The following is a 17916-nucleotide window of genomic DNA, read 5'->3' as shown; positions in this document are numbered from 1 at the left end:
AACAGAGCCAGACAGTGGTAGCACACACTTTTAATCCTAGTACTTGGGAGTCACGGGCCTTTAATCCCAGCACTTGAGATCTCATGCTTTTGCTACCAGTATTTGGGAAGCACACGCGCCATTAATCCCAGCACTAGGAAGAAAGTGAAATGGCTGGGTGGAGAAAGGCATATAGGGTGTGAGGAGACAGGAAACTTAGGCCTTTTGGCTGAGGACTCAGAGGCATTCAGTCTGAGGATTCATGGAGACAGGATCTATTGCCTGAGGAGTTGGTGAGGTGGGAAGTGGCTGTGGCTTGTTCCTTTGTCTCTCTGATCTTTCAGCATTTACCCCAATATCTGGCTCAGGGTTTTTATTGTAAGACCATTTAGGGTTCATGCAACACATGCAGGCAAAACACCAATGCATATGAAATAAATAAATTTTAAAAAGAAAGAAAGAAAAAGCATCCTAGGCCAGGCATGGTGGTTCATGCCTTTAATCTCCACATTTGGGAGGCAGAAGTAGGACCATCTCTATGAGTCTGAGGTCAGCCTGGTCTACATATTTCAGGACCACTGGGACTACATAGAAAGGCCTGTCTCAAAAAAACAAAACAAAAAGCCAGAAAGAAAAAGCACTCTTAATTCCCAATCTAGGCTTAAGAAAATTATAGAAGATTCTGGAAATACTTGTAGGTATGAGCCTTAGGCCCATTGGTGAGAACTTTGAAGAGTTGAGTCACTGAGCCATTATCTGTATATGAAAGTCTGTGATTCATCTGTGAGTTTCATCTGCTGTACAGTTAGCCTGTTAGGACAGTTAGGACAGATGAACTAGGGACAGATGAGCACAGCATTTGTCCTGTGTTCGATTTTCTATAATCACAGGAAAGGAAAGGGGGAGGGGGGAGGGGGAAGGGAAGGGAGTCTGTGGGCCTATCTTTTCTTCTGTCCTTCCTTCCTCTACCCTTCCTTCTAGAAGTAAGACAATGATGAGATTCAACCCAGGATCTTCCTTGTTAAGCACATACTCTACCACTGCACTACACTCAAAGCTGCCCTTCTGCATTTACTCAAGGAGGAAAGAGAGCCAGACATGGCTACACCCACCCACAATTCCAACACTCAGGAGGCTGAGACAGAAGACTGAGAATGCCATAGGTTGTGTCAGCTCATGTTGGTAAGATATAAAGAGGTAGAAGTGGAGGCAGGAGGATCATGAAGTATGGGTATGTCTCAAGACTAACCAAGGGGGGGGTAACAGAATAATATGATTTATCTGTAGATTATCTTTTAACATACTTGCTATCAAATTAATCCATTTCTACATCTTTTTTACATTAGTATGCACGCCTTTAATCCCAGCACTTGGGAGGCAGAGCCAGGTGAATCTCTGTGAGTTCGAGGCCAGCCTGGTCTACAGAGTGAGATCCAGGACAAGCACCAAAACTACACCAAAAAACTCTGTCTTGAAAACCCAAAAAGAAAAAAAAAATAAAAGAAAGTCTGAGTTAAAGGAGCTTTTTCTCCTATATTTATTTCAGTTCTGTGAAATAAATCTAGCACTCTTAAATAAGGACAAGGACAAAAAGACTAAGATGATAAAGTGAACAACAGTGTGTAAGTAAAAGCCAAGAAACAAGTTTGTTTTTTCAAGTTTTCTTAAGGTTAACAAAACCAAAGTAGTTGATCCATAAGTCAATATTAGCAACTTCTTATTTTTGTCTTCTAGTTCATAATGATGATAGTCTTAAAAAAGACCACTGAAACATATTTCACATGTATTACCTGATTATCACAAAAAATATTCTCAGAGTAAATTAAACATCTATTTTTTGATGGCTGGGAAAGAAAAAAACAAAAAATGTAACTCCAGTTAAATGACTTTTCTGAAGACAGTCAGCCATGAGCAGCAGAGTTTTTAAAAGCACAGTCCCCATTTTTCTCAGTTTCATGTAGTATGTCAATAAACATGTCAAAAACCCAGGAACCAGTGCTAGTTTGTGGTGATATATTGTGTACCCTAATAAAATTTGCCTGAAGATCATAAAACAGAACAAGCCACTAGATTAAACATAGAGGGCAGGCAATGGGGGCACACACCTTTAATCTTAGCACTGGGGGAGGGGGCAGAAATCAGTTTGGATCTCTGTGAGTTCAAAGCCACCCTGGACTACATGAGATTGACTCAGTCTAGGAGAGAAACAGAGGCAGGCAGTGGTGGCACACACCTTTAATTCCAGTACTGGGAAGCACACACACACCATTAATGGCTGGATGGAGAAAGGTATATAAGGCGTGAGGAGACAGGAACTAAAGGCTTTTCGGCAGAAGCGTCCCTTTCAGCTGGAAAGCCTTTTCGGGATGATGAGTTGGTGAGGTAAGAGGTAGTAGCTGTGGCTTGTTACTTTGTCTCTCTGATCTGTCAGCATTGACCTCACTATCTGGCTCCTGGCTTTTTTTAAAGACCATTTAGTGATTCGTGTTACACTAGTCTGGGCACCACGGGCATCAGAAGACCCTGGCTCCTCCAGAGCACCCACTCTCTTCCTTTTCTCCGCCTGTCTTGCTTTTCTTCAGCCCTTCCTCTGTCGATACCTGAGGTTTACATATTGTCAAACGCTGGAAAGTGGCTCCTCTTACAGCCCATCTCTCCCTCCCTCACATCACAAGCTGGAGTTTTCCTTCTGCAGGGCAAACAGCAGGAATAAGCACTGGATGAGTCCAGAGCAAAGCGCTGCCTCCCTCTTGCTCTAGCTCCAGGGACTTCTCACCACCGCATCGGACACTCCTCCCGCTGACTTAGCACTCCACACATCCGGGAAACATTCTTGTATGAAATGGGAATGAGGTGTTCTGACTCAGTGTGACGTAAGGTTGGTCCAACTGGTCAGACTGAACTCCTATTCTTCCTTGCAGCCCAGTGAGTGCCTCTCCCAAAGCCACACACAATTGATAACCTTTTCACAAAACAAAGGAAGGCCCTCAGCAAAGGGAATAAAGGACGGTAAGACATCTACCCAGAAACTCATTGTGAGCACACCTACAGAAGGGCTGTCTGCTGACCACGCTGTCAGGTCAGAGCTCCCCACAGGGAAAATGCTTTAAAAAGTAGAGTGGGATATCCTGACAAACTCTTTAAAAACTGGGACTAGAAGTATGATTCAGTAAACACTACGCTTGTCCAACATGAGTGATCCTTACATTTTTTAGGTTAGTGAAATGAGATCACAACAAACCTTGAATTCACTAATAGTACTGAGGTAAAGTCCATCACAGTGGCTACAAAATCTTGAATTCCAAATTTACCCTGAGTTGAACTCGAATAGTTGTTATATCTAATCCACTTATATTCCCCTTTAAAATGTGCCTATCAGGATGGTAAGAGGCCAGGGGTTGACTGGCTCAATGTTAGAACATACACTAAGCATTACATACATCTAGCAACAGAGACAAGACAAAATATAATAAATCTTAGTCACAGACTTCTGTAAACTACCATACAGAGAGACTGGAGAATCACAGCATAAATGTAAGGTGTGGTTAGAGATGACCTGAGGGGGGAAAGGCAAACAAAACAAAATAAAAACAAACAAACAAATAACTATCCTTGCTCCTAGAGAATTAAAGCAAAAAGGTGTGACAGAACTGGAGATCTCACCTAAATCTGCATGGAGTTTCACAGTGTTAACATTTAAAAACTATTCACACAGCAGCAACTGACCAATCTTAATATTGATGTGTTTATATTTCTAATAACTAATTACCAATAACTAATCAAGCTCACTGCATCCTCCTTCCAATAAACACCAAAAGTAGAAAATGACAATGTCTATAAATATCTTTCCTTAGGTCACATTTAAAAAAACAAACAAACAAAAACAAAAAAAACGCGGCTGGAATCTGCCTGGTAGCAGCTTTCTGTTAAGGTCCTCTGCATTGGTCAACTGTATTTTCCTATTCTGTGAGCTAGCCCCAGGGAGAGTCAGTCTGCAACAGGTAAGCCAAGGATGAACAGTTTGTTTTAATTCCATGAGATAGATGCACCTGCCACACTGCTTTCTCAGGGAGAGCAGTCATTCCCATGTGCTTTACAAAATTACCCAGTTGCTTAGCATTTATATATTGAAACTTTTTCCAAGCACAAAAAACAAACAAAAATCACACACACAAAAATCCACAAGTAAGTAAGTTTTAAAAGTCTAGCCAGGCAGTGGGGGTACACGACTTTAATCCCAGCACTTGGGAGGCAGAGACAGGCAGATTTCTGTGAGATCCAGGCCAGCCTGGTCTACAGAGTAAGATCCAGGACAGGCTCCAAAGCTACACAGAGAGACCCTGTAACAAAAAAAAAAAAAAAAAAAAAAAAAAAGGACAAAAAAGTCTACCTAATAATTAGAGGAAACAGTCTGCATAATTTGTTTCTTATTTTATTATTCATATGCCCAAGAAGGTGAGCTTATCTGGAGTCTCTCTCAAGTGTTTTCAGTAACAGTCTGACATGATGATGCTGGTCTGGCTCTGGCCACAAGGTAAGAATTCATAATAGCTGAGCTGTAGATCACTCAGTGTTCCAACACAGCAGGAACACAGAAAATCATCAGACACAAGCAGGCGGCTCTAAGCTAGCCATATGTGATATTTCCAGCTAATAAATACCAAGAGGCATTTTAGGCAGGACTGACCAAGCCAGGTGTGATGGTTCACACCTGTAATTCCAGTACTAGGGAAACTAAGGCAGGGGACTGCTTCAAACTTGAGGCTTCATAGTGAGACCGGGCCTCAAAAGCAAACAAACAGAAAACAAAGCAAACACCATGGACTAATTTAATGTGGAGGAATAACAGTATTCAAGATCAATGGAACCATTAATCAAAAGCTGTAATTCACTTTACACACGAGTTGTGATACTGCTTTCATACAACAAAGTAACAGACCAAGTCCTTTCCACTGTATCCAGACTCACCTGCAAGCAGGTGAACAGAGTTGAAGCTCTTCTCCAGTTTACCCAGAAGTACAGTGAGAAAGCAGTCTGACGATAGAGAAGCAACATCTTGGGAACTCTGATCATAAACTACCACCTTCTGGTTGCAGTCAATGTCAACCTAAAATGCAAATATGAACTTGTTAAGAAGGAAGGTGAGAGCCTGGCCTGGCAGTGCACACCTGTAGTCCAGCACGTGAGAGGTGGGAGGGGAGGAGTCAGGAGTCAAGGTCATGCTTACCTGAGTCAATGTCCAATCCCATTTGGGCTACTTGTGACCCTGACTCAAAAAGGGATTGGGGAGTGGAGGACGGTTTCAGAAAAATAATCTAACAAGCCACTGGCTTTGTAGGAACTCACATTTTACTGGTTTTGAAACAATTAACAGCTTCTTATTTTCAATTATTAACTTGAATAAAATGAGATTCAATCATTTACGGGGTAAAATTAGCATAGAAGTGGCTAAGTGCTAGTAAAAAATGATTTTTTTCAAAGGCAAAATTGCTGCTACTTTTACAATTTCCTGAAAACTTGATAAAAGGGTAAAGTTGACAAACAATATAATTTGCAAAATAAAAATAACAATCCTTCACCTAAAGAAACATTTATTAAAATAGTTCCTATAGGAGACTGACAACTTGAGTTCGGTCCTCAGCACCCATATAAAAATTTGAGCATAATGTCTCGTGTGTGTGTGTGTGTGTGTGTGTGTGTGTGTGTGTGTGTGTGTGTGTGTGTTTTCTTCTGGCCTCCATGTATTTGCGCGTACACACACACACACACACACACACACACACACACACACACACATATACACGGTTCCTATGTAACAAGAAAAATCTATTAAAAGATGCTATTTATTAAAATATACACTTATCAGGAGGTCAAGGCCATCCTTAGCTATATAGCAAATTTGAGAACAATCTGAGCCATATAAGACCTTGTCTCAGAAAAACAAAAGGAAAGGGGGAAGAAACAGCCTTCCCAACATGTGCACAATACTTCATTATCCCAAGAGTAATTATTTCCTTAACATAATGTCTTAACTAATATTACTACATATAAATGTTACTTTCACTTCTAATAATTAGTTCTTACTTTCAAAGCACTTGAAAAGAATGACTTTCAGTGGATTTGGAGAAAAGACAAACTGTTGTTTAAATTGATAAGACAATTTCAACGAGACATTAATACATAAATAAACACAGTATTATTTTTCCTTCCCCTGACATTTTTGAGACAGGATCTAGCTATGTAGCCCAGGCTTACCTTGAACTTGGAGTGGTCCTCACCCTCAGCCTCCCATGTTAGGATTACAGATAGACATAAGCCACAATGCCTGACTTAGTTTAAAATATTCTTAATGTGACAATGTGATTGTTAATTTATTTTTAGGTATGGCAAAACTGCCAAAATCTAAAAAGCAACTCAAACTTCCTCAAATTACTTTCTGTACTTTAAAATGAAGTTTCAATTAAAATATTTCCTCAGTGTCCACTTACTTTAAAAAGTGTAGTGGATATCTGTTCTATCTATGACCTTGAAACATGCCCCTAGAAATGTAGCAGGTAACTGTCCTACCTACCTATGTCCTTGAAGTACCTGCCCCTGGGGCGTGGCCTCGGGGCTACCCTTAAGACCTGAGACACACTTATGCCTCACTCTTCTCTCCCTCATGGGCTTGGATGCTGGGACAGACTTAGGTGGAAGAACAGCGTGGGGCTGTACCTCAGCCTTCCAGGACCCTATGATAAATCTTCTGCTCTGTAGTAAGTCTTCCTTCCTAATAAATTCCTTTACCCTTTAAGTAGACTGACTCTGTGGATTTCTCAAAATAAAAAAGTCATGAAGATTTTACCTTATGTTTTGCAGAATGCTGGATAAGTTCTGTAATTAATACTTTGTCCTGTTGCAACCTTCGCTTCATCAGCTTGGAGCAGTTGATATTAATGGCTTCCAAAATGTGGGATGTATTGTATTCCACAAATGGCCGGCTATCAATTAGCAGCACTTTTTCCGTTCCACTTTCCAGCAGAGCCACCAACCTCTCAGTAACGATTTGAGTTCCAATCATCTCATGGGCCATGACAACAATAAGTCCTCTTTTCCCACCTCGTTCTTTAATTTGCCCGATGATGTAATGGTGGTGTGCTCAAAGGCTCAGCCACTCCATTGTACTAAAAACGTATGAGGTCAGGCTAGTGGTGACTGGCAAAAGGGGAGTTAAACCCATTTCAGCAAGGGCCCTCCAGCTGAATGTCTCTCTCTTTCCTGTTGACGTGCTCTTGCAAAGGACTCCTTCCACAAAGCAGCCCCTCACATTTGATTCATAAAGAGAGGACGGGAATAACCATCCACAACAAAAGATGCTTTGGGGCAGCCAGGGCATTACATCATCCTTTACCTTTGCTCCCTCACTCCAACAGCTTTGCACTGGACTGACAACCTATATGAAGAGAGAAAGACAGAAAACAAAACACGGGGTCAGAAAAATAAGAATGAGTACCAGATTAGAGAGCGTATGATTCATAATATTTACTTCATTAATCTAATTCCATACTTAATGCACTGTTTCATTTGAATAAACGAAAAAAGATTAAGTAGACATGGCTTCAGGAGGGGGAAAGTGGTATACTATTAAATCAGTTAACCTCAAAATATAAAAACTTCAAGAAAACAAAACATAGCTTTCATAATTATAATCACCTGAGATCCTAATGATCTAAATGATTTGTATGAAATTAAAGGGGCTAGAAAAGGCAGCTCAAGGTATTACTATTCCAAATGGTTTTCTTCCATTTTACTTATTTATTCCTTGAAAACAATACACAGAGCAATAGCAAAGAATCAGGTTTGTAGTTCCACATTATTAGGAAAGAAAAAAAAAACACCAAACTTTTTTCTCTTGGCTTAAGAATTACTGTGATGAGCAGACAGCACAAATAGTAGCCCCTTGAGAAGGGTCAAGAAAACAAGGTTCCACAAATTTCAGTTACCTTTTAAGAAGAAAAGGGACAACAACAACAACAACAAACCCAGCTGATTTGCTTGTCAACGGGACTACAGAAGGCCTGTGATGTACACAGCTCTATGGCAGGTGGTTTCACAGCCATGACCCTGGCCTATCTCCTTCCAGAGCCCATCTCTCCACCTCAAGTTCCCTGACCTGTCATAGACTCCCCTTCAGTTTTCACACCACATTCTCAGGAGAATCACTGACTTCTACCTTATAAAATCTCACTGCTGCGGTGGTTTGACAGAAAATGGTCCACACAGGGAGTGGCACTACTAGGGTGTGTGTCACTGTGGGGTGGCTTTGAGGTCTCCTATGCTCAAGCTACACCCAGTGTGGCACAAGTTGCTTCTCCTCCCTGAGGATCAAGATGTAGAACTCTCAGCTCCTTCTCAGCATCACGTTCGCCTGCAGGAGGCCATGGCCCACCATGATGGCAATGGACCAAACCTCTGAAACTGTAAGCTAGCCCCAAATATAAGAATTGCTGTGGTCATGGTGTCTCTTCACAGCATAGAAACCCTAACTAAGACAACCCCTTAACCTGGAACTTGAAGATAACATGCAGAGCCCTTAAAATGCTTCCCCCATCTCATCAAACTCTTGTAAGAAACCATTTCCTAAGTAATACTAATTGGAGTTTAGTGGTCATAATTGGGGCTAGGTTCTAGCCTTTGACATTCTTAGATTTGTATTTATCCTGGTCATTTTCCTTACATGAAATAGTCTCTGTCTAAAATCAGATATTTACTGTTGGCATTCAACTTCTGGAGATGAACATTTGATGGAAATTGCTTGTATTAATTTCTTACTTCCACTATGCTTATAGAGAAGACACTCAATTTAACTTTCATAATAAGTAAAGGGGTTTTTGTTCCAAAAACAGTTTAGTATTATAAATATTTGATTGCCTGATTTCAGAACAAGATGGTAGAGATTTCGATCATCTGAAGGTCATATTCTCTAATTGGAGAAAAGAGACCAGGCTATAGAAAGAGTGGCCTGGAAGTTACTGGTTATGCAGCTTCTACAAAATACAGATGCAGCAGTGACTCTATCTCTTCACAAATATGTGTTCTGAGGACAAAACTGCCTCCGTTTTCTAAAACCCACCAATGAGGGTGACCATGGATCAAACAGGGGGAGGAGGACCGCACTCAAGAAGGAAGCACTGGTGAAGGCAGCATGACAGTGCCTGTCTTTGATGCTAGGACTCAGGGGCTGAAAAGGACGGAATTTTGGATTCCAAGCCAGTCTGGGCTATGTAGTTAGATTCTCTGTCTCAGATGGGGGAGGCAGCATTGGGGAATCAAAAAGACATCACTGAGACTAGAGATATGGCTCGGCCGTTAAGAACTCTAGCAGCTCTCAGAGAAACAAAATTCAATTTCCAGCACCCACATGGTTGCTTACAGCTATCTTTAACTACAATCCCAGGTGATCCAATGCCACCTTCTGGTACCTTCTCAAGCACCAGGCACATACATGCAGACAAAACATCGAGGCACATAAAATACATACTTTCTTTTAAAAGAGACATCACTGGGTAGATGAAAACAGAAGAAATTCCACTCTCCTATACAGTCCAGCTACCACCTTTCTCACAGACCCTGATATAGAGGCACCTGAGAAACCTTATTTTACAAGTCCTACATTTAATATATTATATGTCCATGTCTTGTCTTCTAAGCACTGTTTCATTACATTGTATTTATTTTCAATATATAAAAATATATACTTTTATATCAGTGAGGAATAAGAGTCACCTCTAAGTTCAACTGAAGAAGCTAGAGCAAGAGATTTGTCCTGGCAATAACAAACTTTGGCCGTCCCCAACACGTTCACAGCACTGAATAATGTCCTGACTGCTCAGTGACACAGATCATGGCAATGAAAAGCCCTATACTAAGAATGTCTAACTTTCAAACCAGAGCTTCTACTACTGGGTTCCCCAGCTTCCTCTCAGCACTTCTCCCACACTGGGACTGGACTGGGGAAGAGTGATGTGGTGTGTGCACAGGATGCCCCGACGGCACAGAAAGCAGAAATCTGAGAACAAGAGCAAGCTGATTCCACCCACAGCACTGAGTCTCTGCGTGTGGCTGGCTGCTCTCAATGATAAAATCAGGATGAGACACAGCAGTGATCTGGGTTAGGAGACGACAAGAGGGGAAGACAGCAGCCATGCACAGGCTGAAATAGAAAATGCTCAGCTTTGCTTCCCTTAGCAGACAGTTCTACCAGGCATGAAATGTCCGACCTGGCTGATGCAGGTACAGAAAGACTCCTGTCTTGGCCAAGAAAGGATCTTTCTCTGCTTAGTCACTCTAATACAGGATATAACTTAAGCAAAGGGATGAAAGTGATATAAATTTGTACACATTCAGTACTGTGCCAAAGCCAGCTAGAGTCCTTTGTCCCTTTAAACCCCAAATCTGATTTTTCTGTAGTCCTTATTATGTGGCAGAACCCTGACAGAGTTGTAGAGTGAGGTACGAATGGCCTTAACCTCCTTTCTTTATAAGTAGAAATTTTTAATTAAATACCAAGAGTCTGCTTCTACCCTGCAGGCTGAGGTGTATCTCAGTGGACAGAGTACTTGTTTATCAAGCATGAGACCCCGGGTTCAATCCTTAGTACCCCATAAGCCAGATGTGGTGCTGCACACCAGTAATTCTAGCACTTGAGAAGTAGCAGCACGAGAATCAGGAGTTCAAGGTCATCCTTAATGACATAGAGACCTTGTCTCAAAAATAATGACAAATACTTAAAAATTTCTCTTCAGTTGCTGCTCATTCTCAGAATGGAGCTCAGAGGCATATTTGTGATGGTTTTGTTTTCAAAGTTTTGTGCTTAAAATGGGATTTAAAAAATGGCAAGCAAATGGTTCATTGTGTGCAAAACCATCCACCTAACCTCCACATGTTCTTCTTTGTCTGTGTGTGGCATGTGTGATGTGTATGTGAATATGGGCACAAGCATGCCACCATCAACATGTGGAGGTCAGAGGACAATTTCTGGGAGTTGGCTCTCTCCTAACATTACCTAGGGGTTCTGGAGACTGAAGCTCAGCTTGTTAGGCTTCTTATATAGCAAACACTTCTACTGGATGAATCATCTTGACAGTCCTCCCCAAAGTTTCTACTCAAAGTCCAAGGCATGAATATTCTTAAACTGAATTGCACGAGCCTAAATTCTTTTTTTTTTTTAATTTTTGAACTCCCCACCCTTGTCACCCTGCCCAAAAGAAATGAGGAGGGGGGGAGAAGGGAGAAGGGAAAAGGGAAAAGGGGAGAAGAGGGGGAAGAAGAAGGAGAAGAAGGAGGAGGAAGGGAAAGGAGGAGGAAGAGGAAGAGGAGGAAGAGGAGGAGGAGGAGGAGGAGGAGGAGAAGGAGGAGGAGGAGGAGGACCAGTTTGCCCTGGCCATACACTCACCGGAGCATGGTCAAATTCCCAGTGGTCAGACCCTTAAAGAAAACTGAGTTCTTTTCCACCCACACCCCTACCAGAAGTCATCAACTGTGGAGTGCTACACTTTAGCATCCTTATCACAATTTTTTTAACTCCCAAGTGCTGGGATTAAAAGTATGTGCCACCAATGGATGGAACTAGAAAAAATCATCCTGAGTGAGGTAACCCAAACCCAGAAAGACAGTCATGGTGGATTCTAGATATAAAATAAAGAACAATCAGACCACAACCCATAGAACCATGAAGGCTATATATATATAGCATGGTGGTCCCTAGGACGACTGTGGCTTATAATAAATTTCAGTTTTACTCAATTATTGAAAAAAAATAGCCAAATGAATGGAAACACATGAACTATGAACCAAAGGCTGAAGGGTCCCTAGCTAGATCAGGCCCTCTGAATAGGTGAGACAGTTGATTGGCTTGATCAGTTTGGGAGGCAACTAAGCAGTGGGACCAAGTCCTGTGCTCATTGCATGAGTTGGCTGTTTGAAACCTGGAGCCTATGCAGGGACACTTGGCTCAGTCTGGGAGGAAGGGACTGGACCTGCCTGGACTGAGTCTACCAGATTGATCGCAGTCCTCGGGGGAGGCTTTGCCCTGGAGGAGGTGGGAATGGGGAGTGGGCTGGGGGTAAGGGGAGGGGGTGGGAGGGGGGAGAATAGGGGAACCCGTGGCTGATATGTAGAACTGAATGGTATTGTAAAATAAAACAAATAAAATTAAAAAAAAAAAAAAAGTATGTGCCACCAATGCCTGGCCTCTATGGCTAACTAGTGGCTAGCTCTGCCCTCTGATCTCCAGGCAAGCTTTATTTGTCAGAACACAAACAAAATATCACACAATACTCCTTGATGGCTTTCTGTCTAGGCTGCTACTTTTTGGGGGAGGGAGGATAGGGGTTGTCACGGAAGCCTTCTATGTCCCTCTTTCTCAACTGTGAGTCTGCAGTCAAATACCACTGCAAAAGTAGTTTCCTTGTCTTTTACAGTCAGCAGGAACATGGATCGTGGACTTACACATGGTTTTTGGCAACAGAACGGACCACAGACATCCACATGGTCTCCTATGTCAGCATGTGCCATGGACCTCAACATGGTCTCTGATGGCAATACAGACCAGGGACATCAACACAGCCCCCTGCCACAGCACAGGCCATGGACACCATCATAGCCTCCTAGGCAACACAGGCCTTGGACACCAATATGGGCCCAGTCCATAGACATCAACATGGCCTCAGGCGGCAACACAACAACAACGACAACAAAAACGAACATCCACTCGGCTTTTGGTGGTAACATGGGCCATGGACATCAACATGACCCCTGGCTGCAGGAGGACCATGGACTCAGACAGGTTTTGGTGGCATCACAGCCTACAAACATCAACATGGTCTGAGACAGCAGCACAGGCCACAGTCACATAGCCTTCGGGCAACACAGACCACAGACATCAACATAGCGCCCAGCTCAGCCTAAACTCTTATAACCTACTATTTAGCCAAATTTCAAAGCTTTTACTTCCTTCTTTCCATTTTCAATAGATATTTAAATGGTTAAAAAAATCTAAAATTGCATGTGTAACATGTCTACAGTGTGTATCAGTTATATTTTGATGAAGGTGTTACAAATTGCCATGATACTGAAACTCCCAACACTATTCTGAAGTTTTTTAAATGCATATATTGTAAATTCTCCTCACCTGTTCTTTTTACACCTAACTGGTGACCACTGCTAACAGTAGCCACTGATTTCTTCCTAAGATTGTTTAAAGTAAATACAGAAAACAGAAATGTTATTTTTCTTCTCCTTTGTTCAAATAGTTCACAAAACATACAGTTTTTATACCTTGCTTTTTCCTTCATTCACAATACTCCAATTTGATTTTTTTTAATTCATTAGAAACTGAATCAATCAATATACCCATGGGTCTTCCATATATAGCATTTCAGAAATCTTAATGAATTATATATAGATAACATAAACCTAAAAGACAATGTCCTCAAGCCAGGTGGCAGTGGCGCACGCCTTTAATCCCATCACTCCAGAGGCAGAGCCAGGCGAATCTCTGTAAGCTCGAGGCCAGCCTGGTCTACAGAGCGAGATCTAGGACAAGCACCAAAACCACACAGAGAAACCCTGTCTTGAAACAAACAAACAAACAAACAAACAAAAAGACAATGCCCTCTTCCCCTAAAACTATATCTGTTCAATTAGCTCTTTATCTAGGTACCTAACAACTAAAAAGCACTATGTCTTGGTGCTGGAGAAGTGACTTCGTGCTTAAGAGCACTTGCTGCTCTTGTAGAGGACCTGAGTTCAGTTCCCAGTATCCACATGGTCGTTCAAAGTTGCAGGGAATCCAACAACTACTTCTGACCTATGTGGGCACTGGGCAAGCACATGGTATATATACATATATATACATACTTTCAGGTAAAACACTCATACAAAAAAGGAGAAAGGAGGAGAAAAAAGAGGAGGAGGAGGGAAAGCAGGCAGGCAAACCAACCTTTTCTTGGGCTGGGGCGATGGTTCAGTGGGCAAAGTATTAGCTATACAAGAATGAAGACCTGAGTTCAGATCCATAGCACCTATGTAACACCAAACAGGTACCGTAATCCCACTGCCCCTCCAACAGCATGGAGGCAGACACAGGAGAAACCCCAGAAAGTAACAGGCCAGTGACCTGATGTACGCAACAGTGAACAAGAGATGTTGCCTCTTACAAGGTGAAAGGAAAGAATCCACACCTGAGACTATCCTGACATTTGACATGTGGTAGGTGGCATTTGCACCACACACTCACAAACACACCAACACACACATCATAAATAGGTTCAAAGATTAAGAAATACCATCCCTAGTATATTTTACATTTCATCAAATGATTCGAGCTTCGAGCTTATATGCTATTGTGACATTTAACATTAACAAACATTGTATAATAACTTTCCCCTTAAATTTATAACTTTTAGTTGTTTTTACATGTAATATATCTAATGTTTAGATTCAATGAGAAGATATATCTGACTTCATGACAGAAATGACTGGAGTTTTATCTATCAAAATTTACTCTATATTTAATCTATATCAGTAAAACATACTACCCACTATATTATGAGTAAAAATGGTAAGGTGGAGAAGTGGAGTTTGTTTTAATTAAAGGAATAATATAAAGATTAATTTTTAAAAAGTACCAGTTATTTGCTCTTAAAGTAATTAAGAGGAAAGACACTTACACATGGTTTTTGGCAACAGAACGGACCACAGACATCCACATGGTCTCCTATGTCAGCATGTGCCATGGACCTCAACACACAGCCAGCAGTGTGCCCAACTAGAGTTCCCTCTCCCCAACTCCAGTAACTAGGGATTTAACCCAGGGCCTCAGGCCTACTAGGTAAGCATATCTTCAACTCAACAATGTATCTTGCCCATTCTGGTTTTTTGTTGCTGTTTGTTTTGTTTTGTTTGTCGTTTTACTATTTTGAGAGGATCTTAAAATAGATCTGTAGAGTTTTCTACACTTAGCCTTAAACTTGCTCTATAGCCTAGCAATCCTCCTGCCTCAACCTCCAAGTAACTAAGATGACAGCTCTGTACCACCAGATCCTGCCAGGTCTTTTCCCCCAGATTATTATTAAATGAGTCTACTAGACATTTTCTTAGGTGAAGCATTTTTCTCTTAAACTTCCCAATGACGTGACCATGGTTCCAAGTCAGGCATAATGAGGATATGTCCAACTGCAAAAATAAAGAGTTCCTCTTTTCCACCGGGCAGTGGTGGCGCACGCCTTTAATCCCAGCACTCAGGAGGCAGAGGCAGGTGGATCTCTGTGAGTTCGAGGTCAGCCTGGGCTACAGAGTGAGATCCAGGACAGGTACCAAAACTACATTGAAAAACGCTGTCTCGAAAAAACCACACACAAAAAAAAGTTCCCTTTTTCTTTCTACTCATGATTATTTTATGTCAGTAACAACAAGGTCTGCTACTGGGCACTGCTGCCCTGGACTCGCCCACATGGCCTAAATCAGACACGGTAAGGAAGGAGGCTCTACAAACATCTCAAATGATGTTCTGGAAAGCGAGAAGGCAAGGGTTCCTGCTGTACACTCAAACTTGCATTTTAAGCATTTCCTTTACAAAGAGAAATGCTCAAGGGAGGGAGAGCATCCCTGTGGCTATGGGGTGCTTCAGAGTCCTACTCTTGAAGAAAAAGATGTACCCTTGTTTGTCCGATGAGAGTTCAGGTTCAAATTCCCAGAGAGTCATGGGGAGGATAGACGTTTATTACACTACAAGCTATGCTTAATCTCCATCCCCCACAATAAAAATCAATGAGACAGACTACAAAATAAAACAGACTTTTAGGGGAGCTCTAATAAATGGATGTTAGTAACAGGAAACTGTACAAATCTACAGGGAAGACTAAACTTGATGCCTGGTAGCAAGCAAGAACACTTACTGTAGGCTTTGACTGTTGCCGTTCTACAGGGATTAAAGCTATTGTCTAGGAGTCAGAGAACTGAGGGTGTAGTCTGGTAGCAGAGTGAGGCCCTGGATCAATCCTTCGCTCTGTCAGCATAAAAACTGTAAAAACAAGCCGGGCAGTGGTGGCGCACGCCTTTAATCCCAGCACTCGGGAGGCAGAGGCAGGCAGATCTCTGTGAGTTCGAGGCCAGCCTGGGCTACCAAGTGAGTTCCAGGAAAGGAACAAAAAACCTGATAGAAAGTCAGTAAATATGTTCAATTAAAACAAACTAACAAAAACCCATCTTCACCAAAACTGCCTTGTTCAATTAAAACAAACTAACAAAAACCCATCTTCACCAAAACTGCCTTGAACTTAACATGCTTTGTCCACATTTTCTTGCCCCAAACTTGAAGACATAAATACTGACAAGTGATAGTAACAGAATAGACCGCTTGAAGAACACCTACCTAGACAACTAATATTAGACATGGAGACAACAGCATGGTACAGTCCAGCCTCTCACTGACAGGCAGCACTGCTAAAAGCGTCCATCACGTTCAGGCTGTTTCTACGTTTCTGGAGAACCTCAGACGAAGGTAGAGCAGCAGCTACCTTTCAAAGATTAACTCTCCTTGGAGATACTGGCCAGCCAAAGCAGAGGCCAGATCTATGGGAAGCCTTCAAGAGTTTCTGCTAGCCAGGAGAACATACTCCTGGTATGGGCTCAGCAGGAGTTTAAGTCTTTCTTCTCAGGATTGCTTCCTGTTTGTTAAGCTGACCTGTGTCAACAGCTGGCTTCTCATTCCCTGGTCCACCTGAGCCCTTATCCTTCTTCCCACACTACCTTCCCCTTTCCTCCATTACCCATACTCCCTCACTGATCGACATCTCATGTTTCCTCCTGTCCACTAGAAAAGGAGTCTGGATATGAGATGGTCATCTGGGAGTAGGTATGCAAGGATCCCTAGAAGGGAGCCATCAGGCAAGAGGAAACTTAGGGGATGGTTTAATCTGGGAGCACAGAAAACATTTTGGAAGACTTTGCATGATAAAGGTAAACTGGTGCTGAGAAGAGAGATTTACAGGCCAGGATCCAGTGAGAAGGATGTATGTGTCCTGTACTCTTGAGCACCTCCCAGACCTGCTGTAAATAAGTCAATTAGTGATCATTGGACACCTAAAATGTGCCAGGCACTGCTGTGAAAATACAGCAATAAATGATAACTATCATTATAAATTATAATTGCAAATGTATTGCCTAGTTATAAATTATGCAAATAAAAAATTCTTGCCCTCTTAGAATTTTGTACTGGGATACTGAATTAGTCATTTTTCTATTACTCTAAGAAAATCTGACTGGGTTACGGTGGCTCATGCCTTTAATCCCAGTACTTGGAGGCAGAGGCAAGTGGATTTCTGTGAGTTCCAGGCCAGCCTAGTCTACAAAGTGAGTTCCAGCACAGTCAGAGCTGTTATTTAGAGAAACCTCATCTTGAAATACCATCAATACAAAACAGAACAAAAACCTGAAGCAATTAACTTGTTAAAAGAAAATATTGTGTGTTCATATGCATGCACATGTTCATGTGCCAAGGGTCAGCCTCAGTTGCCATTCATCATATGCAATTCTCTTTGCTTTTTGAGACAGGGGCTTTCCCTGCAACCTAGGGCTTGCAAATTAGGGTAGACTGACTGACCAGCAATCTTTACGTTTAAATAGATTTTGATCATCTTCTTCCCCTCCCCCAAGTCCTTCCAGATCCTCTCCCCCTCCCTACCCACCCAACTTTAACTTCTTTCTCAAAACCCAAAAACCCAATACAACAAAACCAAGGAAACAAAACCACACACCGCCCCCCAAAAAAACCACCAAATTATAACCAAACCAAAGCAAGCAAGCAAGCAAGCAAGCGCACACGCGCACACACACACACACACACACACACACACCAAAACTGTGGAGTCCATTATACGTTAGTCAACTACTCCT

General features: G+C 41.9%; 1 protein-coding gene across 1 annotated transcript in view; it reads right to left on the bottom strand.

The window, feature by feature from the left end:
• The window catches only part of Dusp16 (dual specificity phosphatase 16), an 84692-nt gene that overhangs the window by 37584 nt on the left and 29192 nt on the right, over nt 1-17916 (bottom strand). Inside the window, exons 2-3 of the mRNA XM_028894486.2 lie at nt 6824-7411; nt 4948-5086 (exon numbers count right to left, since the gene is read on the bottom strand). Coding sequence (XP_028750319.1) covers nt 4948-5086; nt 6824-7051 — 367 coding nt within the window. The 5' untranslated portion in view covers nt 7052-7411. The remainder of the gene's footprint in view (nt 1-4947; nt 5087-6823; nt 7412-17916) is intronic.

This window comes from Peromyscus leucopus, chromosome 3 (genome assembly GCF_004664715.2).
Source record: "Peromyscus leucopus breed LL Stock chromosome 3, UCI_PerLeu_2.1, whole genome shotgun sequence".
NCBI classification, from domain to species: Eukaryota; Metazoa; Chordata; class Mammalia; order Rodentia; family Cricetidae; genus Peromyscus; species Peromyscus leucopus.
This window is presented reverse-complemented; position numbering and strand designations above follow the sequence as displayed.